This window comes from Arvicanthis niloticus, chromosome 30 (genome assembly GCF_011762505.2).
Source record: "Arvicanthis niloticus isolate mArvNil1 chromosome 30, mArvNil1.pat.X, whole genome shotgun sequence".
Lineage (NCBI taxonomy): Eukaryota > Metazoa > Chordata > Mammalia > Rodentia > Muridae > Arvicanthis > Arvicanthis niloticus.
The window spans coordinates 11,658,506-11,685,924 of record NC_133438.1 but is presented as its reverse complement, the minus strand read 5'-3'; the positions used below and the strand labels follow the sequence as shown (position 1 = coordinate 11,685,924).

The window sequence follows — 27,419 nt, the reverse complement described above, 5'->3', positions numbered from 1 at the left end:
TTTACCCTCTACTTCACTTCTCCCAGTCTTTCTCCTTACTCTCCCCCTTCTCACATGACCTAGCTTAGTCTGGTCATTTTTATTTTGTACTCTCCCAGTTTTCCTTGCCCCTGAGTATGCCCTCCCTCTTATCCACAATAAAGTTTCTCCTCTACCATACCTAGAAGCAATCATATCCTTTTTATTTCTTTATTCATTTTGTATACATAAGTGGTCCTAAACTTCCACCAGGAAACTCCCACATCTGATAAATACTTGCAGTGAAGTGACTGGGTACAAGATTATTAACTCAAAGGAAATCGGTAGCCCACTTAAATACAAATGACAAATGGATTAAGAAAGAAACCAGGGAAACAACACCCCTCATAATAGCCAAAAAGAATATAAAATATCTTGGGGGTAACTCTAACTAAACAGGTGAAAGACCTGTATGACAAGAACTTTAAGTCTTTGAAGAAACAAATTGAAAAACAACAACAACAAGAAAAACAAAACAAAAAACAAACAAATGAAAACAAACAAACAAACAAACAAAAACCTTTAAAATATGGAAGGATCTTTCATGTACATAAGTCTCTAAGGTTAACATAGTAAAAATGGCTGTCCTACCAAAAGAATGCGATTGTTTACAGACTTTGGCAAGACAATTCTCAACTTCATATGGAAAACAAATAAACAAAAAAAACAGGATAGCTGAGTCAATCCTGAACAATAAAAGAACTTTGGGATGAACCACCATCCCTGATTTCAAGTTCTATCACAGAGCTCTAATAAAAACTGCATGGTGTTGCCATAAAAAGGAACATATTGATCAATGAAATCAAATTGAAGACCCAGACAAAAATCCACACACCTATTGGCTCTTGACTGAGTATAAAGAAGCCAGAAATGCACATTAAATAAAGAAAGCATCTTCAAACACTGGTGCTGGTCTAACTGGATATCTGCATGTAGAGGAATGCAAATAGATCCATATCTATGTCCCTACACAAACCTCAAGTCCCAGTAGATCAAAGACCTCAACAAAACAGTATACACTGAACTTGAATAACATGGAGAATCGCCTGAAACATACTGGCACACGAGACAACTTCCTGAGAACACCAAAAGTGCAGGCACTAATATAAAAAAATTAATAAATGGGACTTCATGAAAATACAAAGCTTCTGTAAGGCAAAGGTCACTGTCGATTGAATAAAGTGGCAGCCTACATAATGGAAAAAGACTTTTACGAACTCCACATCCAATAGAGGAATGATAATATATATATCAATCCAAATAGTTCAATTAAAATCTGTCATAGAGATGAAAACAGAGAATTCTCAACTGAGAAATTTCAAATGGCTGTGAAATACTTAATAATGAAATACTTTTCATTAGGAAAATGCAAATCAGAACCACTTTGAGATTCCATCTTAACAACTGTCAGAATGGCCAAGATCAATAACACAAGACACAGCTCACGGTGAAGAGGATGTAGCAGATGGGGGTAGGTGTAGAAACCCACAACCAGACTTTATGTGAAGAGAGAGTATAAATTGGTGGTCTTTATTGGGTCCCTCCCCTCAGAGCTCTGGGAATTTCACTGAAGAAGAGGAGAGAGTGTGCTATTGAATGGGATGCAGGACACCAGGAGAACATGGCTCAATCAATCAGATAAGCAGCCTGCATATGGACTCACTGAGACTGAAGCAACAAACATGGGGCCTGCAAAGGACTGCACCAGGTTCTCTTTGTATATGTTATAACTTATGAGCTCGGTATTTTTATGAGACTCCTAACTGTGGGGGCAGGTGTAAAGAGAATCTCTTAGAATCATCACCTGTCAATAGAAAAGCCAATGGCTAATGAGCTGAGGCAAGAAGTAGGAGGTGGGGCACTGGAAAGAAGAGAGAGGATTCTAGCAGATAATGAGTATAGAAGAGAGATTTACTCAGAAACTCTGAGGAGACAGACATAAACCGTCAGGTAGTAGAACTCAGGATAGAAAAAACAGAGACACTGAGTGAGATGCGAAGGAGGCATACAGAAAGAAGTGGGCCAGGACTGAAGAGAGGTAACAAACCAGCTGGTGGACATACAATAGTTAAGATGAACCAAATCTTTTAGCCTAGCATTTATTAATAATTATTCTCAGCATCATCGTTTTGGGAACTGGGACTGAAAAAAGAAAATCAGTATAAAAAAATTTTTTTTGAAACAAGCAGGTATGTCTTTTACTCTTTTGTGTGCTCATGGGACGCTTTTCTTCTTGTTTGGTTTCCTTGTCCAGCCCAGGTATGAGGAAGTTTTGCCTTGCCTTATTTTATTTTGTTTTGGCATGATTGGTTGGTATCTCTCAGAGGCCTCCTCTTTTCTGAAGGGAGAAAGGAGGTTGGGTGTTGAGGCCCGAGCAAAATGTTGAGGCTCGGGCTGCCCCACGTTTGGGCAACCACTGTATTCCGGCCCAAGCTGCCGCTCCAGTCCGCGGGTCGGGGTTCAGCAAGAGAGAGAGTGAGGACAGACTCGAAGAATGGAGACCAGACAGAGTGTGTTTCAGTCCCGTTTATTCTTCAGTCTTTCTTCTTCTCTCCAAGTCCCAAGTCCTAAATTCTTAGTCCCTAGTTCCTAGTCCCTAGTGCCTCCAAGTTCCAAGTTACTTCTTCCAAGTTCTCTTCCAAGTGCCTGCTACCTAATGCCTAATTCCTACTCCAAGTTGTACTCCCTGAAGTGTCTCCTAAAAGTGTCTCCTCTGTCTGTCTGATTCTCAGTTCTGTTCTGTCTCTGCCTTTTATATGTCTCACTTCTAAGCCATGTCTCTAAGTCACACCTATAATCATGCCCTTGGTCTTGTCTCTAAATCTGATCTCTAGGTCACTCTTAAGTCACACACCTTTAATCTCACACACCTTTAATCTCACACACCTTTAATCTCAAGGCATCTAAACCAAGATTATCGGAGTGTGCTCAGTTGTTGTAGCTATTGTAATCCAAGTCTCATGTCAGGGTATATGGCTCAAGATGGCTGCAAAGCTGATAGCCGCTTTCTGCTAAAAGTCGGCCCCCAACAGTTGGGAAGAGCTGTGAGAAGTGAGGGGAGGTAAAACTGTGGCAGGGATGGACTATATGAAAGAAGAATGTATTTTCAATAAAAATCATTCAGTTCAGCTATTTGTGTATGGCTCGTGTTGAGCATGAAAACTTAGATTCACAGGAAAAGACACATATGCCAGTTACTCTTTTAAGATTCAAGGGAAGAGTTTATATTGCTTTCCTAATTGATTATCCTAATGGATTTTTTTTTGAGGTGTCTAGTTGTACTTTATTCAACAACCTTTTTTAAAAAATTATATTATTTTCATGCATCATGCAAATATATGTATATATCCACAGACATACAACCATAGATGTTTACACCTTAACTGTCTGTATAATAAAAACCAGAGTGCTTAGAGAATAACCTTAAATAACCTTAGATTTTCACTTTTCTTTCAAATATCAGTTGCTATTGTTTTAAATTTTATTTCTTCTCATCATTCAATAGAAAGAATTTGACAATTAAGATTTAAAAAAAAACATGGTCTAAAAATGTTAGTTTAGTTTAGAGTTGGGAGCCAGAAGTCAACACAACTTCTGACATTACTTTGTGTATCTTTTTACATTTTGAAATCCAAAATGGATGAACAATCTAATGAGGCTAATGAAGATTATGTGTTATTGGCTGTTAGCTTATGATAATAAGAAAGCAAGCAGCTAGTTTGAAAAGATCACTTTAAAGGGGTGATGCTGCTATTCACCAGTGTGAACATATAGAACACTAAGTGAAAAATCACAAGAGCTAATGATTTGTTTGGTCAGAGGGAAGAGGCATTGTTACCCTAAATGTAGCGCTTAATTGAGAACACCCTTATTTAGTTCATCAATGGGTGTGTGTACAAGGTCAGCTAGCAATATCCTAGTCTCATAAACACTATTCTGTGCAATGGTTGGTAAATGGAAATGGCCACTCTGAGATTAACAGATGTCATACTGGAAAAAGAACTGTACCTCCTGCATCACACTGGAAGAGCCCAACAGATGAGTAACATCTTTTCAAGACCAATACTTTTAAAATGAGACAAGTTAATTCCTTGTTTGTAATGCCTTGTTCATTGAATTCCCTGAAAACTGGGGCCTATGGATTTGGCAGTGTTAGAGAGTTGGATCCAGACATCTTTTCAGATGCAAGACATGCCTCCTGAAACAGCTTTCACAGTTGAAAGAATTTCAATAACTTTCCAACATAAGATATGCTCTAATTGGTTTTGTTGGCTATTTTATGTATTTACATTTCAGAAGTTACCCCCTTTCCTGGTTTCCCATCCAGAAACCCCCTTCTCCCATCCCCCCTCCTGTTCTATGAGAATGCTCTCCCTTCCACCCAACAACTCCACCTCACTGCCTGGACATTCCGTTACACTGGGAATCAAGCCTTCATAGGACCAAGCCTTCTCCTCCTATTGATACCAGACAATGTTATCCTATGCTACATATGCGGCTGGAGTCATGGGTCCCTCCATGTATATTCTTTGGTTGGTGGTTTACTCCCTGGGAGCTCTGGGAGAATCTGGTTGATTGATATTGTTGCTCTTCCTATGAGATTGCAAGTCCTTTCAGCTCCTTCAATCCTTCCCCTAACTCCTCCATTGGGGACCCTGTGCTTAGTCCAATGGTTGGCTGCAAGCACTAACCTCTATATTTGTCAGGCTCTGGCAGAGCCTCTCTGGAGACAGCTATATCAGGCTCCTGTTAGCAAGTGCTTCTTGGCATCTGTAATAGTATCTAGGTTTGGTGTCTGTATATGGGATGGATCCTTAGGTGGGGCAGTCCCAGACGGCTTTTGCTTCAGTCTCTGCTCCACACTTTGTCTCCTCATTTCCTCCTGTGAGTATTTTGTTCCCCCTTCTATGAAGTGCTGAAGCATGCACATTTTAGTCTTCCTTCTTCTTGAGCTTCATATGGTCTGTGAATTGTTTCTTGGGTATTCTGAACTTTTGGGGTAATATCGACTTATCAGTGAGTGCATACCATGTGTGTTCTTTTGTGATTGGGTTACCTCACTCAGGATGATATTTTCTAGTTCCATCCATTTGCCTAAGAATTTCATGAAGTCATTGTTTTTCATAGCTGAGTATACTCCATTGTGTAAATGTACCACATTTTCTGTATCCATTCCTCTGTTGAAGGACATGGCTATTATAAATAAAGCTGCTATGAACATAGTGGAACATGTGTCCTTGTCATATGTTGGAGCATCTTTTGCGTATATGCCCAGGAGTGGTACAGCTGAGTCCTCAAGTAACACTATGTCCAATTTTCTGAGGAACTGCCAGACTGATTTCCAGAGGGGTTGTACCATCTTGCAATCCCGCCAACAATGGAGGAGTGTTCCTCTGTCTCCACATCTTCACTGGCATCGCATCTGCTATCACCTGAGTTTTTGATCTTAGCCATTCTGACTGGTATGAGGTAGAATCTCAGGATTATTTTGATTTACATTTCCCTGATGACTAAGGATATCGAACATTTCTTTAGATGCTTCTTGTCCATTTGGTATTCCTCAGTTGAGAATTGTTTGTTTAGCTCTGTACCCCATTTTTAATAGGGTTATTTGGTTCTCTGGAGTCTAATTTCTTGAGTTCTTTGTATATATTGGATATTAGCCCTCTATCAGATGTGGGATTAGTAAAGATCTTTTCCCAATTTATTGGGTGTCATTTTGTCCTATTGACAGTGTCTTTTTCCTTACAGAAGCTTTTCAATTTTATGAGATCCCATTTGTTGATTGTTGATCTTGAAGCATATTCTGTTCAGGAAATTTTCCCCTGTGCCCATGTGTTCGAGGCACTATCTCTTCTAATGATTTTAGTGTATATGGTTTTATGTGGAGGTCCTTGATCCACTTGAACTTGAGTTTTGTACAAGGGGATAAGATTGGGTTGATTTCCATTCTTCTACATGCTGACCTCCAGTTGAACCAGCACCATTTGTTGAAAATGCTGTCTTTTTTCCCACTGGATGGTTTTAGCTCCTTTGTCAAAGATCAAGTGACCATAAGTGTGTGGATTCATTTCTGGGTCTTTAATTCTATTCCACTGATCTTGCTGCCTGTCACTGTACCAATACCATGCAGGTTTTTATCACTATTGCTCTGTAATACAGCTTGAGGTCAGGGATGGTGATTCCCCCAGAAGATCTTTTATTGTTGAGAATGGCTTTTGCTATCTTGGGTTTTTGGTTATTCCAAATGAGGTTGCAAACTGCTATTTCTAACTCTATGAATAATTGAGGGGCCATTTTGATGGGGGGCATTGAATCTGTAGATTGCCTTTGGCAGATGACCATTGCCCATTGAGTCATCAGTTCATCTCACAGAGTGAAGTAAGAGTCTATCATCCTACAAACACACTGTTTGGCTACAATAGCTGTGTGAGATTTTTGGTTTTGTTTTGTTTTGATTTTTTACCTTTTCATTTTAACATTCCAGCATTAAATTAATCGTGAGAGCTTGAGTGTAGTGTCAATCACTTGAAACAGGATCTTCATCTTATTTTATCATTGAATTAGAGTTAGAAACTGGAAGTTTATTTTTTCCCTTTTCAAATTTTATTAAGGTCTTTGCTCTTGAAAGTGTTTGTAAGTTGTATAGCATCATTATTTCTTCAGTTAACTACGGTCAAGGACCATGAGGTGTTACGCTTTGTAAAAACAGTAGTATCAGTAACCAGTGGACATGTTATGGGGTGTCCATAGCTGTGTTTTATAAAAATTGTAGCATTGTATCGGTAACCAGTAGACATGTTATGGGGATGTCATAGCTGTGTTCTATGGTTCTGAGGAGGGATTATGACTAAAACACCTTTAATTGGGGGCTCGCTTATGGTTTCAGGGACTATCACAATGGGGTACAGTAAGTAGGTTAGCATGGTGTGAGAGCAGTATCTGAGGACTTAGCTATTGACACAAAACCATGAGTCAGAGAGAGGGAAAGAGCTAAATGGGAAAAGGAGGTCTTTTGAGAGCCTGCCCACAGTGACATGCCTCCTCCTCCAACAAGGCCACATATTCAAATCCATCCCAAATAGTTCCATCAACTAGGAACTAAGCATTCTAATATATTGCCTATGGGAGCTATTCTTATTCAGCTAACCACAGGAGAGAACCACAGTGAGTTAAACACTCAGAGAACACCTCTAGATTATCCCAGTATTTCAAAGGCTGCTGCATCATTTTGCCTTTGTATGGGCTTTATTTGCAATGATCTCTTCAACTAGGAAGCAGTACTGTCTGCAAGAAGACATTAGCTGTCAGGCAATGTAATCAAAGTTAATAATCTAGGTCCAGTCCTAGCTGCCAGCTGTGGGTTCTGTTTAATATTAGGAGTGTACCTGGAATCATTTTGTCCGGTCTGAACTGAGACTACTGACTTGTTTATTAAGCTGATGTCTATGCAATTTCTGTTGTGCCATGGATTTAAGGTGGCCGATGAAGACAGCTGATGACATGTAGGATGTCATTGTCTATGCAAATAGCTGTCACAGCACTCTTCTGAGCCCCACACTTTAAAACATAAGATAGAGCTTCGCTTTCTACTAAGAAGTGCCATACAGATTCAAAAGATTCTGACAGACAAAGGCAGCCAGTTAAGGCAAAAAGACAAAAGTGCAAGCGTTTATTAGGTTGAATAAGAGAAAGAAAAAAAAAAAAAAAAAGATGAAGGAAGCCAGCGCTTGATAATTCTCAGACTGGTTAAAGTTTATGATTATCAGTGCCCTTTAATTCTCCTTCCCCTTCCAACCACCAACTATTGAATATTTCTCTTCTCATTAACACCTGTCTAGAAGTGGGAAGGTGAAATGCTAATCAGGCAATTTGGCTAATTGTTAGCTGCTGCTAGTATGTGAGGTTCCCTCCCCCCCTTTTTTTTCAAGTTCAGAAAGGGAAATGGTGAAATCCCTTTCTAAAATGTGAGCAGTGGATTTCTAAACTGTATTTGACCTTCCCATTCTTTCACTGTTGAGATGAATTCAGATACTTTGTTTTCAATAAAGTGTTGGAATAAAACCCTGAACTGGCATGCGTCTAAGGTTTTGTTTTAAGGTCACATTACATGCTTCTTATTAACTAATATTAATTTTTTTACAACATGATTAGCTTAGAAGAATGGCCAGGAGTTAGCTAATTTCAGTTCTGACTGTAGCTCTATATAAGTGACTTGCCTAGAGGATTTAGAGCTATAAAAAAAACCAACACAGAAAATTACTGATGACTGTCCTCCTCTCTGCCTGTGGTAGACGTTACATGACCCTCCCCTAGCCAAATAAGGGAGAGAGGAATGTTCTGGGTATTAGAGGCACTAAGAATAAATCTGAGCTATCTCGGGTAAGATTACTTTCAACACTCTATTTCATGTTTTCTGACACCGACCCCCAGTCTGTAATTATCTCAGAGACACTGTGGGGGGCTTAGACAGTACTTTCTAGATACTCTGGCTTTGTTTTTTCTCTTTTATTTGCTCTTATTTATTTATTTACTTATTTTTGCCTGTATCTTTAGGGCTTGAGAGTTGTGTGTGTGTGTGTGTGTGTGTGTGTGTGTGTTCCTCCAGAGTGGAAAAAAAAAGTGCTGAAGACTCCTAGGGAGATGAGGCTATTTTTGTTTGAAGCTGATACTTTTAGCTGATCCACAAGTACTGCTTGGAAAGGGCTTAGGTTGTTTCCAGGGGAGAACTCTGCAGAGAAGAGGCAAAGTTCAACAAGACCACAAAAACCAGCCGAAACAGCCAGGAAAAGGAAGAGCCCTTTCATTAACCCTCTACCAGAGTTTTTTTTTTTTTTTTTTAATCCTACTTGATTCTGCAAAGTGCCACTTGACTGGAACTTTTCACCTGATTGATTTCTGCACCCACCATGACTGAGATCACCGCTGAAGGTACTGTTGCTTGGGGAGATTATGTAAATCAACAGCCACAGAGTTCTACAGGCTTCTAGTTATTTTGTTCTGTGAGTCTACACGGGATCTGCAAAATGAAATTGGGAGCTGAGAGGTTGCCAGATATGTGTGTTTGGGGGAACAAGGAGAGATTTCTTTGGAATTTTGCACGTGGGGAGTGTTCTCTGCTATGCTAGAGGGCCCACTGATCTCTCCTTTATCACCTGGCCTCTATAAATAGCTGAGGACATGGTGGCTGACTTCTTATTAAGCGAAAATTATAAGACATGTGAGGATGGAGATGGGAAAAATCAAAATATTATGTGTGATGTATCAGTTTAGAAATATGATCTAGAGCACCTTATCTTTATAGTATTTAAAATGTGAATTCTTAAATATCTTTCCGTTCCAGCTAGGATATACAGCTTGCTCGTATGCATCTCAGATAGAAGTGCCCTGAAGAATCATAGTCATTTTATTATTGATATATGCTCAATCAAAAAGTTAGAAATTTCAGAAAGTCAGAGCACTCTAACTTTAAATACAAAGCATTTAACTCTTAGAAATCTAGTTATTTCATGAACTCATTTTTTTCTCTATAAGTAGTGAGTTTTATATTTATACTAACAAATATCTTCTATTTAAACTCATAATAAATACACATACACCCTTCTTACTCATGAAGTAATCCTTTAAAAATAATACAAGCTCATTTTAGGTAAAACTATGGGAGGTGGACCTAACATTCTCTTTGACAGTGATAAGAACATAAAGCAAGCAGTCCTTTTGACAATTTCCAAGTTAAATGACATTTTGTTTTTAACCAGACTGTAAAATAGAAATCTATGAATTTTGTCTTTTTTTTTTTTGTGGGTAGAATATATATACAGAAAATAATTTTCTATGCAGATTTAGGGAATATCTGTGGGAGAAAAAAATGCCTTGCTTGTGTTTGTTACAGAGATAGTCTGTCACCACAAAGTAATAACAATAATTAGAGATTTCCTTTATTAGGCATTTTGTTTAGAATTATATGCACATTTCCTTTGTGAGACCTCAAACCATTCCACTAAATAGCATTTTAATCTCTATTTCACACACAAAAAATCTGTTACTTAGATATTCCATGACTTGCCTATTACCAAATTGTAGTCAAGATTGGATGTCAGCCCCTTGAAGCCAGCCTGTGTTTTCTGTTTTCCTTTAGAGAATATAAAATTTACTGTTTGTGAGTTTTAGTTCAGAATTTGCTAACTTAATATAAATAGTATTTTTTTTTATTCCTTGGCCATTCTGTGTTGTGTGGCCCCTTATATTAGCCTTGAAAATATCTGTCTATAAATATGTCTTGATTATTCCTGTACGAGGTTAAAAAACTTCTGTGCATTTCTGCCAGCCTATGCTCTGAACTGAACTCAGACTGCTGCTAATTTCAGACATTGCTTGCCTATTGTGCTTCTTGATTACAGTGCATGCTCTATATGCATTTGCACTTGATCCATAGCACGTTTTATTAAAGGATTGTTGTTTTGAAATAGAATGATTTGTACTCATAGGAAGTTGGAAGACATTGTGAAGTCTCTTTGGTAGGATCCATAAAAAGCAACTAAGTAACTCTAAATTGTCTATGTGAGCACAGCATATAATTTTCTAGATAATAATCATTTCCCATGGTCTGGTCTTTGCAGTTGGTAGGGTTTCTACCATGTGAACATGAGTGTTGTACTTATTCCTTCTCTGCAATGATCTGTTTATTTGTCAGAAGAAACTAGATTGCCAGTTCAATGAATTTGTCTTGTTTGTGCTTAGTCAATCTCCTCAGTTTCCCAAAGGATTTTATACTTTTTATTTTATCCTGTGATTCTCACTCTTTGTTTCTTATTTATAATAACCTTTTTTCTTTCTTTCTTTTTTGCCTTTCATTGTTTTGTAAAGGACTTGTTTCTCATTGTTCTTTCAGCCTTGAGTTGCCTTTTCTTTCATCTACCTCTAATGCATGCCACAATTACCAAACTTTCTGACTCTTTCACATATATTTTTCTATTGATATTTCAAGTTGGATAAATTGTAGGTGAGGTGGCTGGGAACACTGAAAGTTCCTCCAGGTGGAAAGTTAGGCACGGTGGCTACGGCTACAGGGGCTCATTAAAGGCCTTCTCCATGGTTCCTCACAGTGAAGCCCCAATGATATGAGAAAGTCCATGGGTTCCCAAAAATGGCTTTATTGGCACGACAGATGATGGTTGAATCTGGATGTGCACCCCCATGAAACTCAGGGCAGAACTGAGTTAAATAAGGAGGGAGAGAGGGGGGAGGGGCTGGGGAAGAATGCTTAATTGGCCCCACCCTCTGGCCTTCAGGTATCTCATTAATATGTAAATCTCTCTAGGGCCTGAGGCCTGTAGTCATGCCCTCTACCTGTGCTCTTTGGGTGGGGCTGCATTGTCCTGAATGTGATTGAACAATGCAGGTCAATGGAGTTAGGAGCCTGGATTCTGGGAGCACAGCAGAATAGATGCCCGTCCCTTACAGGCAATGGACACATGTTGGGTCTTTAGGCTTTCCAGCCAGTGCTTCAACCAAACCAAGACCCCTTTCATGGCCCTACAATAATTCATCCAATGGGGTGGGGGTGGGGGAACATGTTCCATATAAAGAGTATTCCAGGCTCAGAGTATTAGGTGAAACAGAAATCAAAGTTGAGCCCCAAAGGATTTTAGGGAAACAACACCTTTTATTCTAGCCATGATAAAGATGGTAATGATAACAACCAGTCAATATATGTTCTAGAGAATTAAGATATCAGATTTACACTGTTTTATTGCTATTTATAAAGTATGAAACTAAGGTTTAGGAAGGTTAAGAAATATGCAAGGACTGATACAGCTTCAGTTCATATCTGAAGACAGTGAACCTGAATCTGTTTTTTCATTTTGTGAGATGCAGAGTTAGTTTGATATTGGGTACCTCTTGGATATCTAAACTAGCTACCTGCTACATTGAGTAGCTGAGATTAGGCTCAGACCATAGCAGAACCAACCAGTGCTCAGATCAGATCAGAAGATTTAAATATGACTCTCCTCATTTCTTATTTCTCTCATCCTGTACTTAAAGGCAGAAGAAAGAAATATCAAAGCATAAAGCATTGTTTGACAAACCCAATCAACTGACAGACAAAAAACAATAGCTAGAATTGACTTTTTTTTTTCATTTTTATTACTTTTTTTTACAGTCCAGTTGTTACCTCCATTACTGTCCACCCTCCCTAGAAGAGAGGGATTTAAAAACAAGACAATTGAGAAGAAGAAAGAAGAGAAAGAAAATAGATCAACCTCAATAAGTAGATAAGTAGACAAATGAGGAAAATTTGTAATTGAGGCTATAAGAACCATCATAGTACAAACCAATAGAAAGAGATACTAAGGAGAAGACTGCATTAAAACAAGGGCCAATCTATCCCTATGTGCCTCATTGGTGGACTATGAATCAGGCAATCTTGAAAAAGAAAACTTGCAATGGGTGTATTGATTATTTGATGACCTAGCTTCCTGGTGAGACTTAGGGATCTGCTCTTCTGTGCCAACTGAGAACCACATCAGGATATGATTTTAAACTATTATTATTTGGAGATACAGGATAAATTATAAGTGGATAATGTGGATGCTATTTGTAGTTCCAAACAATACCCCATAAGGGAAAATGTGAATGTCAGTATGTTACGACAGAATATGGAGGATCTATTAAAGTTAAGGTAATTTTTCTCTGCTGCCTGCTTTGGCTGAAGTCAGGATGCCAGAGACACAGAACTAACAGTTTTTATCGATGCTTTGGTATATAAATGAGCTGTTTCCTCATAAACTGCACAGCCCATGCCACAACATACATTAAGTATTACATTTATACACAGAGACTAAATACCATGACTAGTAAATACTAACTCATTATCTGTTGCAGGTGAGGATATAATCTTTTAATTCATGTGGACAATGGCAATTTGCATCTGGCACTCCACACTTTGCAGGATAAAACTGCATTTATTCAGAAGCATGAGGCTAGACTCCATCTTGAAAAGCTTTGTCTTTGGTGCTTCCTCCTAACATCTCCCTTCTCTGACATTTGTTAATTCTAAATGGAGAAAATCTAAGGAAAGGGGAAAAATCTTCACTTTACTAATGTTGAGGGTTTACTAATGTTGTAAATATATTTAGAGACAATGTATTTTTGACAAGGTGTCCCAGAAAATTTTATTACTGTCTTTTAAAATAAAACCATCTTGTCAGTGGGAGAACATTTTGTTTGAGGTTAGACATATAATATAATCTGAATTGAAGAGTCAAATACAAAGTTGCATGTTGGCATTCATCATTATGGCTTATACTTTCAACCAGGACTTTTCTTTAACACACACGATTGTCTGGGGAAACAAGAGCACATTACATCATCTGTAAATGACTACAGTTTGGTGAGCTGCCAATCTTGAGAATCAATATATACAGCTATATAACTTAATTTTTTCCATCCTGATGGTCAGAAGAATCCAAAATGCAGTATAAAACCAAAGTGCATGGACGAGGGTCAGTGACTGCCACAAAAGAGAAAAGTCTTAGTTAAAACTTGATGTTCTTAATTGAAAGGATACAGATAAAAATAAAAGAAAATGGAAAAGAAATAATTCCATCTCCAGATCATTGATATTCTAGGATAATTCATTTAGTGCTGCTGCATTGATATATTTTATTAATATTTTGGTTATGAGTTTTATAGTACAGCTAGAGGAAAAAAATTTCATTTGCAACTGAAGGAAGAACATCTGTCATAAAACATTCTGTTACAGGTTTAGGATAATGAATAACCAGTCAAAAACTTCATCATGAATTTTACTTCATAAAAATTCTTTTAAACAGTGGTTTTCAGCTTTCCTAATGATGCAAGTCTTTAATAGAGTTCCTCATGTTCCAGTGACCCCAAATCATAAAATTATTTTGTTGCTACTTCATAACTGTAATTTTACTATGGTTATGAATATAATATAAATGTCTGTGTTTTCTGATGCTTTTAGGCAACCCCTGTGAACGGGACTTTCAATCCAAAGGAGTTCACAATTCACAAATTGAGAACCACTGTTTTAAAATATCTATTTAGAAGAACATAGGATGGAGATAAGTATAGTTGCTCATAGCTTTCAGGAAACTTGGATCAAACTTCTCAACTATAAAACGCCAACCTTAATTTTTCCCATGTTGATACAAAAGATTGTTTTTAGGTCATTCCAAAGGATTGGAATGTTGGGAATGTTATATAGCTATAATATTAGCAACATCAAAGCTACTATACAAATACAGACATCTGTTTCAAAGATTAGAAAATTATTTGTGATAGAATAAAAATTTTCTTAAGTATTTCATGTAAATTTATGTTAAAATGCAAAGAATAAAGCTGACAAAAAATATAAATGATTTGTCTTCCTTGATTTGTTATTGGAAACTTCATAGTGATGAGTAATAAACAAAAATGTTAACGTTAAAGAAATACAGGCAACGAGATTCACAAGCTAAAGAGAATGGCACATTTTTCCCCTCAAGAAAAAAAAAAAAAAAATCAGCAAAAAGTGATGGCTTACTTTCTGTGCCCTTGAGCTAATGACTTGAGAGGTGCTAGCATAATTTGAAGAGAGCTATAGGAAGAAACAGCTGTGCTGGGTAAACAGAAAGAAGGCTGTTTGCAGGATTACCTGCTACAGTTTTGCAGAAGCTAACCAACACAGTTGAGGATTACCTTTTTTGAACACAGTCTCCTTATATTGTAACTTGTTCAACTCTATATGACTGTCTAGAGGAGGTTTGGTATTTCCTTCATCTTTGAAATATAACCACAATAAGAAACGTGCAGTAAAAACACAGAGAAACTGAAGCATTAGGTAACATCGTGTTAGAGATCAAAATGCACTGGTACTCAAGGGTGAAAACATTTCTTGCGGCGATTGCTGATACATGTATGCATCTGTGGGTTTATCATTAGAAAGTCTTGACCTGTCACACTCATTATTTTTCCAAAGAAAAGTTTGAAAAAATATACCTTTTTTTTTTTTTTTTTTGGTTTTACATTACTTCTAAGGGCTAGATAAAGACATGCCTATTGTGAAAACCCAGGGATATATTGTGATTTATGTTGATAAACATGGAGTTTCTTATATATATATGTCTTCTGTGAAGTCTTCAGAGACTAACATCCTCTTTTGTACTTCATTAGGGCCATTCACATAAGAACCACATAAGTTGATGCAGGTTATGAGAGAGTTACTATTTTAAATGCCCAGCAGTCTGTCTCTTACTATTTGGGAATGCTGCTGCTGACTATGTAGAAGAATTCCGGAACATTAGGCCTGGGTTATATACTATATATATACTATATACTATAAATATATAGTATATAATTATATACTAGAACCATATAATTCAGCTCAGTACTGTTTAAAAACAAAAAGCTGACAACCTTTGGCAAATAGTGTCATAAGCATCCTTAGCAGGTATCACTTACTTCAAAACAACTTTTTTAGTCTGCCTAAAATTAGTAATTAGTCAAGCATTATTATTATACTACTGTCAAACTAGGGTAACCTTTGTTTTCTTGGGCATTGCCAAAGTATTTTTTTCATTTCTAGTTTCAGCTATACACACTGTGAATTCTATAAAATGACCAAATGCAGATAGGAACACATCTGCACACATTTCTAGAACTTCTGCACATTAGATCTGTGTACATAGACTAATATATTTGGAGGATTTCTTTTCGTCTTTGTTCTTTCTTTGTCTCTTGAATTCTTCTCAGTAACTGCAGTGCTTTCTTAGAGAATAACATGGGAAACTATTTTTCTGTGAGCTTTGGCTAGATCGTGTGTTGAATCTTCATTATAAAATAAAAGATAATTCACTTTTTTCATTCACATCTATATAAAAATATTGAAGGTAAAAAAGCACTTATAAGTTCAGAGCTGAAATAAATATTAGTATAGCTTTATTTATTTCTTAATTTAAAATAAATGTGTTTTAAAATGATGTACAACAAATAATACTCATATTAATTGTATACAAGGAACTATTTAAATACATATATAACTTATTTAAATCAATTAAAACATATATATTTTTAATTATTTAAATCATTAATTATTTAATATCATTGTTTATTCTTTCTGTATGGTGAAAATATTCAAAACTCTATTTTAAAACATTTGTAAAAGATATAGGCACTCCCTTTAATTAATCAAATTGATACATACATATATATATATATATATATATATATATATATATATATATATATCAGTAAGCAGTATTGAGGTTGACATGCACATAGCTAGTAGCTCTCTCAAGAAACTATTTCTAGCATGTCTGAAAATGTATTTTTAGGTGTCTGACCACACTCTCACCTCGGAGCCACTTATGAATCCAGGTTCTGTTTCTTTAACCCACTGTTAACTCAATGCTGGTATTAAGAGTCATGTACTTTGTGTGCAGTTATAGTTAGTGTCCTTCTTCTTGCTGATAAAATTCACAATCTATCCATTGAACTTTCTTTTTAGGTGGAAGTAGCTCTCTTGATGAACAATGCTGATATACTCAGTCTTTTCTTTTATTTATTATAATTCTTTCATCAATATATATTTCTTTCACGATGCTTTGTCCTATGATAAAGAAGTGGAAAAAAATTCCCTCAGTAGAGGGAAAAAATTGTCACTTTGCACACTCAAATGAAGCCTATGTACTACCATTTAAATCTCATTGAAAAACTTTGGGAAGGGTGATTTTGGTGCTATCTACTAGAAATGCCCCAATGAATTGTCAGAAAAAACTTAACCTAGTCGTACTGTATATACAAAAATGGGTCTACGGAGGAACATGGAGAGAGCAATATACTACAAAGAACTCAGAGATGAAGAATTAATTTTTATAATAATGACTCCTCACAGAGGCTCTGTATGCAGCAACTCAACCATTGCCACACAGAAGGCATAAAACTAGATCCAGATCATTCAACATTTACTGGCAGCCATGTTAATTGCTGACAAGCATTTTACTTAAAGCTGGGCTACCAGCAGTAATGAAACAATCCCTACTCCCAGGCCCTTCCAGTTGCTCTTAGAACACACCTGTCTGAGAATGAAAACTCTCACTCTCTTGGCTTTTGCATATGTCACCCTTCCTAGCTGGTGACTGTAGCCACTTTCATATTTTGTTTCTTTATCTACTCCCCAATTTTAACTAGACTTCAGAGGTACTTATTATATGTGACCTTCAAATATAATGTGACCCTCATTCATAGCCAGACAACAGTTACTCAGTTTCGACCACTGCTCTTCTTCCAGTTGCCAACTTCAGAGGAGTCATGTAACCCTTTCTCTGTTCATTTTGTTGGCTTTAAGTTCCAAAAGAACCATCCTGTTTCTGTGTTAAACGATGTCTTTTTCAGGTAAAATATTTATCTCTGCCTCACCGAGGAAGGGAGACATGAAAGAGATAGTAATAATTTTAATGATTTTAAAACTAAAGAAAAATTAAGGCTGTTAGTGAAAAAAGTGATGTTAGTAAGTATAAGAGCTTTGGGGGTGGGTAGGTGTTCAATTTGGATGCAATTGTAAAAATGATTATACAACTTATGGTTAGAGCAACACTAGAAAATTACAAATAATATGTAATCTTGATTAGAGATTCACAAAGCATAACCCCCAGGACAGTAGCATCAGCAGAAACTACAGGAGCTGGAGACTTAGTACAAAAGTAAGTTTATTTGACAATGAATCAATTGCTTCCTGGTACATGGATAAAGCCAAACACAATCGGAAGATATTTCAATAATAACTACATTTGTCTTGAATATACATAAACTATTTGTCTTCTCATCACTGACTTTAAAATAACAATGCACATAGTATTTACATTTCATTAGGTATTATAAGTAACTTATAGATTAATGAATTATATGAATAATGTTTGCATGCTGAATGCAAACATTATGCTCACACATATAAGGGCCCCGAGCTTCGTCACGTTTGCTATATACTGGGTGGCTGGGTAGAGTGTACTTCTGAAACAAATTCCTATTGATAAGAAAAAGGAATAATATTTTCAGTAAATTGCTTATAGTAAAAAGGGTTAAAATTTACCTACAACATGAATAGAAAATTTCACCATGGGTTTATTACTACCTACAGTAATGATTCTTTTTTTTTTTTTTCGTGAACAATGGGATTCTGAAGATAACCAATATGAGGTAATACAAATGAAAAGGTAAGAACTTTTGTTTTAGAAGAGAGGAAGGAACATAAACCCAAGAGTTCAATACATAAACACCGAGTCTCATTAGATTTCTCAAATCAGCTCTTCCATTTCTGTCCCAGAGTTCTATACTGGACTATTTATTGTTTAGATTACATTTTGGCACTCATTTATTTCCCCCCAATTTATATTTCTCCTGGTCTAGTTTAAATGTCTATAAAAGCATATTTGGACTTCTGTATATGACACTGTATTTTTCAAAAACGGCTGTGGCAAAATTTTCCACTTCATATTCTCCATCTTTCGCAAAATGGCATTTTCTCTTCTGTATTGAAAGATGTACTTTCCCTCCTCAGGAATTTGGGCAGATCTGTGTGACAACTTCCAAAAGCAAATTAGAGTGAAGTTAATTTCAAGTCTACACTCTAAAGAATGTAAAAATGTAACCCATGTCTATTTCCTAGAGTATTGGCTTCTGAAACAATGCCTTCTAAGGTCAAGTAACTTCTAAAGAAGCCTATGTGAAAATACCAGAACTTTGGACCATGCACCCTACTGAGCCAACAGCCAGAACCAACTTTCTAGCCATGTGAACGAGTCTTTTAGAAAGATAATCATCCAGCTCCCAGCTGATGACAGACAACTAGTGCGTTATGTAAGCACCTTCTAGTCTCTAGTTTATCATGTGTACTACTATAAAAATTCAATCCATAATTCTCTGTCACCCAACACTAATAGTAACTTATTTGTAAAACTGTTTGAGGCAGGTTCAATGTGATGCTAGAAACTACACCATATTTGTTCCCCTCTATCACCACATTCATGCCTTTATGCACAAAATTTTTTTTTAAGGAATCTCAACTATTATAAAAGCATTGGTCTCATTGCTAGAGTTACACAACTGAATATAAGAACTAACATGAGAAGAAGAAAGGGCAGAGATCTAATTGCTCTGATCAATACATTTCTGTAAATATAAAAAGATCATTTTTTTTGTTTAAGATGTTTAAAATGCATCATGTGTATGGGTTATTGATTTTAGACTTTTTGTTTCTCTAAGTACTTTTACATATAACTTTACATAGAATAGCGTTTGATTCGCCTATTAATGGAGACTTTTAGAAATACTAGTTATGGTATATCGAATAACTGCTTCCTAAAATATCTTTAACCAAATTGCCAGAACATTGAGATATTTTGCTTCAGTTGGCATAAGGCATTGTGCGGATGAGGTTAGAAGATCATCCTTCATTACGTGGGTGAACCCAGTCTAAAACAGGAATCTGCTACAGTGGATCATCTTCCCTTACAGAAGATCTAATGTCATGACTCATCTAGCCACCAAAGGCTTTGAAGATAACTGAAGAGAACAGGAACAAAGGGGAATGAGAAACTATAGAAACATATCTCTGTGGCCTTCAGAAATTTAAGTAGCAATAAGAAACTAATATCCTATTTATATTTGGTTCACGTAAACCTATCCTGATATAAGGTTTTAGCAGAGGCACATTAACATGATAGATGAATTGCCAATTTTCTTTCTTTTTTTGGTTCCCTTTTTGTTGGTTATTTTATTTATTTACATTTCAAATGTTATCCCCCTTCCCAGTTTCCCCTCTGCAATGTTCCTATCCCATCCCCCTGCCCCTCCTTCTATGGGGATGCTTCCCCACCCACTCAACCCACTCCTGCCTCACTACCCTAGCATTCCTCTACATTAGGGCATCAAGCCTCCACAGGACCAAGAGCCTCCCATTCCAATAATGCTATATAAGGCCATCCTCTGCTACATATGCAGCTGGAACCATGGCTCCATCCATGTGTACTATTTGGTTCGTAGTTTAGTCCCTGGGAGCTCTCAGGGGTCTGGTTGGTTGATACTGTTGTTCTTCCTATGGGGTTGCAAACCCCTTCAGCTCCTTCAGTTCTTCCCCCAACTCCTCCATTGAGGTCCCTGTGCTCAGTCTGATGGCTGGCTTTGAACATCCCCATCTTTATCAATTAGGCTCTGGCAGATCCTCTCATGGGACAGCTATACCAGGCTCCTATCGGCAAGTGCTTCTTGGCATCAGCAATGGTGTCTGGGTTTGGGATCTGGAGATGGCTGGGGCAGACTCTGGATGGCCTTTCCTTCAGTCTCGGCTCCACTCTTTGTCCTTGCATTTCCTTTAGACAGGAGCAATTCTGTGTTAATATTTTTGAGTTGAGTTGGTGGCCCCATTCCTCAACCGGGGTTCATGCCTAACCTCTGGATATGGTCTCTACAAGTTCTATCTGCTCTTTGTTAGGTATTTCAACTAATGTCATCCCCGTTGGGTCCTGGGAACCTCTTGCTTCCTTGGCATCTGGGACTTTCTAGTGGCTACCACCAAGAACCCCATCTCCCAGTGCTACACACCTCCTTTCAATTTCCTGACCCTCTGCACTTCTCCTCTATCTGATGATTTTCTGAATTTTTTTAGTTTCTGTTGTTATCTCTCCCTTTTTCTTTCTGATTTTGTTGATTTGGATACTGTTTATGTGCTCTCTGGTTAGTCTGGCTAATGGTTTATCTACCCTGTTGATTTTCTCAAAGACCCAGCTCCTGAATTTATTGATTCTTTGTATAGTTCTCTTTGTTTTTTCTTGGTTGATTTCAACCCTGAGATTGATTATTTACTGTGATCTACTACTCTTAGGTATATTTGCTTCTTTCTGGTCTAGAGATTTCAGATGTACTGTTAAGATGCTAGTTAGTGTATGCTTTTGCCAGTTACTTTATGGGGGCACTCAGAGCTATGAGTTTTCCTCTAAGCACTGCTTGTGAAAGTGTCCCATAAGCTTTGGTATATGGCACCTTCATTTTTGTTCTAAAATGTTTTTTATTTCTTTATTTCTTCTCTAACTAAATTATTTTTGAGTAGAGAATTGTTTGGTTTCAATCAGTTTGTTGGGATTTCTGTTGCTTTTGTTATTGAAGAACAGCTTTAGTGCATGGTGATCTGATAGGATGCATTGGGTTATTTCAATCTTCTTGTATCTGTGGAGGCCTATTTTGTGTCTCATTATGATCAATTTTGAGAATGTACCAGGAGGTGCTAAGAAGAAGGCATATTCTTTTGTTTTAGGGTGAAATGTTTTATAGGTATCTGTTAAGTCCACTTGCTTCATAACTTCTGTTAGTTTCACTGTGTCTCTGTTCAGTTTCTGTTTCCATGATCTGTCCATTGGTAAGAGTGGGGTGTTGGAGTCTCCCATTATTATTGTATGAGTAGCAATGTGTGCTTTGAGCTTTAGTAAAGTTTCTTTTACAAATGTGAGTGCCCTTGTATTTGGAGCATAGATGTTCAGAATTGAGAGTTCATCTCAGTAGATTTTCTCTTTGATGAACATGCAATGTCCTTACTCATCTTTTTTTTTTTTTTTTTTTTTTTGATAACTTTTGGTTGAAAGTCCATTTTATTCAATATTAGAATGCCTACTCCAGCTTGTTTCTTAGGACCATTTGCTTGGAAACATTTTTTTTCCAGCTTTTTACTCTGAGGTAGTGTCTTTCTTTGTCACTCAGGTAAGTTTTCTGTATGCAGAAAAGTGCTCAATTCTTGTTATGTATCCAGTCTGTTAGTCCACGTTTTCTTTTCTTTTTTTTTTTTTTTTAAATTGGGGAACTGAGTGTATTGATGTTGAGAGATATTAGGAACCAATGATTATTACTTCCTCTTATTTTTGTTGTTAGAGGTGAAATTATGTTTGTATGACTCTCTTCTTTTAGTTTTATTGTAAGAAGATTAATTTCTTGCTTTTTATTGGCTGTAGTTTCCCTCCTTGTGTGGGAATTTTCCATCTATTTTCAGTTGTAGGGCTAGACTTGTGCAAAGATACTGTTTAAATTTGCTTTTGTCATGCAATATCTTTGTTTCTCCATCTATGGTAATTGAGAGTTTTGCTGGGTATAATAGTCTGGGCTGGCATTTGTGTTCTCTTAGGGTCTGTATGATATCAGTCCAGCATCTTCTGGCTTTTATAGTCTCTGGTGAGAAGTCTGGTGTAATTCTGATAGGTCTGCCTTTATATGTTACTTGAACTTTTTGCCTTACAACTTTTAATATTAGTTTTTGTTCTGTGCACTTGGTGTTTTGATTATTAAGTGTTGGGAGATTTTTTTTTCTGGTCCAATCTATTTGACATTTTGTAGGCTTCTTGTTGTTTATGAGCATCTCTTTAGGTTAGGAAAGTTTTCTTTTATAATTTTATTGAAGATGTTTACTGGCACTTTGAGTTGGAAATCTTCACTCTCATCTATACCTATTATCCTTACGTTTGGTCTTCTCATTGTGTTCTGGATTTTCTGAGTGTTTTGGGTTAGGAGTTTTTTGCATTTTGCATTTTTTGACTGCTGTCAATCTTTCTATAGTATCTTTTATACCTGAGATTCTCACTTCTATGTCTTGTATTCTGTTGGTAATGCTTGCATCTATGACTCCTGATCTCTTTCCTAGATTTTCTGTCTCCAGGTTTGTCTCCCTTTGTGATTTCTTTATTGATTCTATTTCCATGTTTAGATCTTAGATGGTTTTGTTCAATTTCTTTACCTGTTTGGTTGTTTTCCTGTATTTCTTTAAGAGATTTATGTGTTTTCTCTTTAAGGGCTTCAACCTGTCTACCTGTGTTCTTCTGTATTTCTTTAAGGGAGTTATTTATGTCCTTCTTAAAGTCCTCTATCATCATCATGAGATGTGATTTTACATCAGATTCTTGCTTTTCAGGTGTGTGGGTATCCAGGGCTTGCTGTGGTGGGAGAACTGGGTTTTGATGATGCCAAGCAGCCTTGGTTTCTGTTGCTTATGTTTTTAAGCTTGCCTCTAGCCATCTGGTTAACTCTGGTGTTAGCTGGCTTTGCTGTCTCTGACTGGAGCCTGTTCCTCCTATGAGCCTGATAGCCTGGGTGTCAGCACTCCTGGGAGTCAAGCTTCCTCTGTATGGGATTAGAGTTCAGAGGGCTGTAGCACAGGGTCAGCTCCGGGATATAGATGGAAACTGGAATGAAAGTGTCCCTGGCTGTGGTGAGGTTTCTAAGTCCACTGGGCCCTGAGCAGGACCCACTCGGACCAGGTATTGGAGCCATAGCTGGGATCTCACCTATGAACTTGGGTGTGTCAACACTCTTGGGGGACAAGTTTTCTCAGTATGGGATTGGGGTGCAGAGAGCTGTGGCACAGGGTCAGCTTCCAGGCACAGATGAAAACCCAAATCGCCAATTTTCTTTCCATAAAATATTTTTATGAATATATATTTTTATTCTTGTGTCAATAATTTGCAATCAAATATAATATAAAATATAATGTTACAAAATTTTAGTGTAATCAACAAAATTATTTAATGTAGACGAAATAGATAATTCTGTGATTGAATCAAGTTTATAAACACGCCCATCACATCAATTATTTATATAAATATTTTAAATTCCACTTACTCTCAGCAATTTTTGAAGTATGCAATACTATATTATTAAGTATCATCCTTATGCTGTGAAATCGACCTCAAAATGAGAGAACGTTTCCTAACATCCCTGGGAGATTTGCAAGTTCCTGCCCATCACCTTCCTATCCTCTTATGGCCCACCAGCCTGTGTTATTGCCATTCTTCTCTCTGCTTCTTGGTATTCAGTTGTTTTGAATTCTATATGTCAGTGAAAAAATGTGCTTTGTGTACCTTGCCTCTTTCAGTCAGCATGCTGAGAAAGCTGATACTCAAAAGGAGTACCCTTTTCATGATCACAAGGTTCATCACTGGGTAGCCAATGATGAAGTCTTCACTAATTAGGGTGGTTCTGCAGAAATGTATGTTTACTTTTCTTTGAAGACATGGGATTACCCCATAATTTACAATGCTTGGTAATAATTAGTGGAAATTGTTGCTTCAAGGTGTATATGTGTGCATGTTCATGTGTATGTGTGTACATGTATGTGTGTATGGGCTCTACAAATATTTGAACACTTTAAAAAGGCAGATTGTAGCCTATACATACTTATTATTCTTTTCAAAATTTCCATAGAGTTAGCCTGAATTCCATTCGATTTAATGAACATTTCCAAACTACGAACTGAAGCCTGTTCTATAATAAGTTACACAGAATAGATTATAAATTATACTTCTCTAAAAGGCTCCTAGTTCTCATTCCAGGACACTTTATCCTTTCAAGCAGGTATTCTTCATCTCTTGCTGCTTCCACATAGCAGGAAGCTATCTATGTACATTTTCCTTTTGAGAACAGCCTATTAATTGAAAGCTGACTCTGCTGTAGTTAAAAAAAAAAATAGGTCAGAGATGAGTTTCATGGAACCCACAGTCATGTCAGCAAAATGTGATCTGTTTGAGGTAGGTGAGGGATGTGTGATCACTCTGTTTGTTGTTCAACCCAAAATAAATATGCCTGTCTTTTATATTCAAACTCAGAGACATTCTTTCCTGTAGGATTTCCAAATTATTCTTGTATAAACTTCCTACAGATTTTCAACTTTTAACATAGCTTCCTGCTTAAACACCTTCCAAATAAGACTAATTAAAAAAGAGAAATAACAAGGTTAGCATCCAGGATACATGATTAGTTTTAGTTGTTGATGTCATAAAAGTTAGGAAAAAGTTCTAGTTAAATAAAAATAAAGTTAAATTTGAGGAAAAGCAAAAATTCCACTAAGCTTACTTAAAAACTTCGGATGTTTATGACAGAATGCTTAGAGTTTTGATGATGAATATTAAAAGCTTTTATAGAATTCAAAACCATAAAAAGTAGAGCATAAGTACACATGATGATAAATCATATACATATAACATATACATAAAATCTACTTAGTTAAATGTTTATGAGTATATGTGAGACATATATTCAAACATATATATGTCTCACACATACTCATAAACATATAGTTGGCATACAAAACAAAATGTAAAAATAAAATTTAATTTTAATAAACATTGAATTTCTGAATAAAACAGTATATAGGATGCATGGAGAGAAAATATTTGATATCATTTTCAATTTTGAAATTTCTTTCTTCTTTTGTTGGCAGAATTTATGTAGAATAAGATTTCCTGGAATTTACTTCAATTTTTCTGTCCCTGCTTTTCAAGTGTCAGGATAAAGATGTGCAGTGCCATGCCTAGTTCATTAAAAAAATTTTTTTAAGGATGTATTTCAATATCCTACAAGAGATAGTGAGTGATACTGATAAACATTCCTTGACCAGCATACATGAAACACAATTTTCAAAACATCTCATTAAAAATACAATAGTACTTTCAACTCTGAGGTTGGTAGTATTGTTTTTACTCTAGAATACCATTCCTTTCCTTCCTCTTTCCCTATTATTCTTATATTTGGTCTTTGCATGGTGTTCCAGATTTCCTGGCTGTTTTGTGCCTCAGTACTTTTAAAGATTTAACATTTTCTTAGGCTCCGGTATCCATTTCTTCTATCTTCTCTTCAATATCTAAGATTCTCTCTTCCACTTCTTATAGCCTATAGTTAAGGCTTAGCTACGAGGATTTTTGAGTTTTTAAATGTTTTATCTCCCATTTTATCTGTTTGAATTTTCTGTATGATTTCATCTTTACTTCCATATACTGAACTGCTTTCTTCATTTTATTCACTAATTTTGTGTATGTTTTCCTAGATTTCATTAATGGGTTTACTCATATCCTCTTTCTGGTCTCAAAGCATATTCAGAAAACTATTTGAGGTCGTCGTATTTTGATTCAGGTGTATTGTACTTTTAAAGACCTGCTGTAGGTTGTTGGTCTCTAGTGGAGATTTTTTGCTTAGGTGTTATTGTTTGTATTTTTATATTGGCCTCTGGGCATCTGGATTTGGGGTGATTTTATTCTATGTGGTAATGCCTGATTTTAGAGTTTTGGGATGGGTGCTCTGTTCCTTAGTTTCGGTTGCCCTTTTTTGATCTTAGGAGCATGCACTGGCATCGGGTTTTCTGATAGGGAGTGTTTCCTAGTTCTGCCATGTGTTGCCAGTTGGGGTCCTGGTAGAACTAGTTTTTAGGTACTGGGGACAGGACAGAATGAGGATGGGCTAGATGAGTTAGAAAGAATGAGAGGGTCCTAAGAAGGATGAAAACTGGGTCTGCATTGAGAATGTGTGGATTCTCCAGGGAATGGAAGAAGAGAAGAGGACAGGTCCCTGCAGCGGGTCTGCTACATACAGGTCTGAGGACCAGCCTTGGAAATTGTAATGGGCTGAAATGAGTAGTGGGTTTCCAGGGAGAGGGTACCTGGTATGTTGGAGGCTAAGACAAAGGGATGGGGTAATGAAGGAAGGCTGGAGGGGAGAATCTCCTTAGTCCCTGAGAGTGGAGGCAGAGAGAAAGGAGAAACCAAAACAGCTAGTCTGTTCTAAAGGTGGTGATAAACCATGTGGGGAGCAACAGTGTCAACCAGCCAGACCCCCGGAGTTCATGGGGACTGGACCACCAACAAAAGAGTACACATGGAGGGACCCATGGCTCCAGCCACATATGTGGGAAAGGATGGCTTTGTTGAATGTAAGTGGGAGAAGCATCCCTTGGGCCCGAGGGGATTCTATGCCCCAGCGTAGGGGAATGCCAGGTCAGGAAGGTGGGAGTGGGTGGGTGGGTGGGTGGGTGGGTAGTGGAGAGGCATGGGGAGGAAGGATGGGACAGGGTGTTCCTGAAGGGAGACCTGGAAGGGAGATAACATTTGAAATATAAAGAAAATATCCAATAAAAGGAAAAAAAAAAAAAAAGGAAACGAAACCAAAACAATAACAACAACAACAAAAACTGGGAAATTGGAATTTGAGGATGAGAGGAGATGAAGATCACCTACCTGTTTCCCTGGCTGGTGTGTCCAGCAGCGTTCCAGAGATACCTTACAAGTTTCAAGGCAATGCTAACTAAATGAGTGTTTATCAAAACAGAGTTATTAATTTCTTAATAATGTTTATGACTAAGTAACATGGAAAAGTATTATGTTTGTGTCTCATTTTTCAAGATGGATGATACATTTTGCATGCCTGATAATAGAGAACTATAAATACTTTTTCATATATCCTTAAATATATTTACTCATGATTATAGAAAATATTAGTTTGAATATATCCTTAAATATATTTATTCACCAAGTAATTACTGAATTTTTAAGGTAACTTGCATTGGAATAAGATCTGTTTTTAGTGTAAACTTACAT

At 36.9% G+C, this 27,419-nt stretch overlaps 1 protein-coding gene across 11 annotated transcripts in view; it reads left to right on the top strand.

The window, feature by feature from the left end:
* The first annotated feature begins 8,450 nt into the window (after positions 1-8,450).
* Positions 8,451-27,419, top strand: part of Trdn (triadin) — a 379,612-nt gene continuing 360,643 nt past the window's right edge. For 4 of the 11 annotated variants that reach the window (XM_076927915.1, XM_076927912.1, XM_076927909.1 and 1 more), the window contains exon 1: positions 8,453-8,949. In XM_076927915.1, the coding sequence (XP_076784030.1) occupies positions 8,928-8,949 (22 nt within the window). In that variant the 5' untranslated portion in view covers positions 8,453-8,927. Of the gene's footprint in view, positions 8,950-27,419 lie in introns of all 11 variants that reach the window. The other 7 variants (XM_076927917.1, XM_076927913.1, XM_076927911.1 and 4 more) reach the window with 4 other exon arrangements.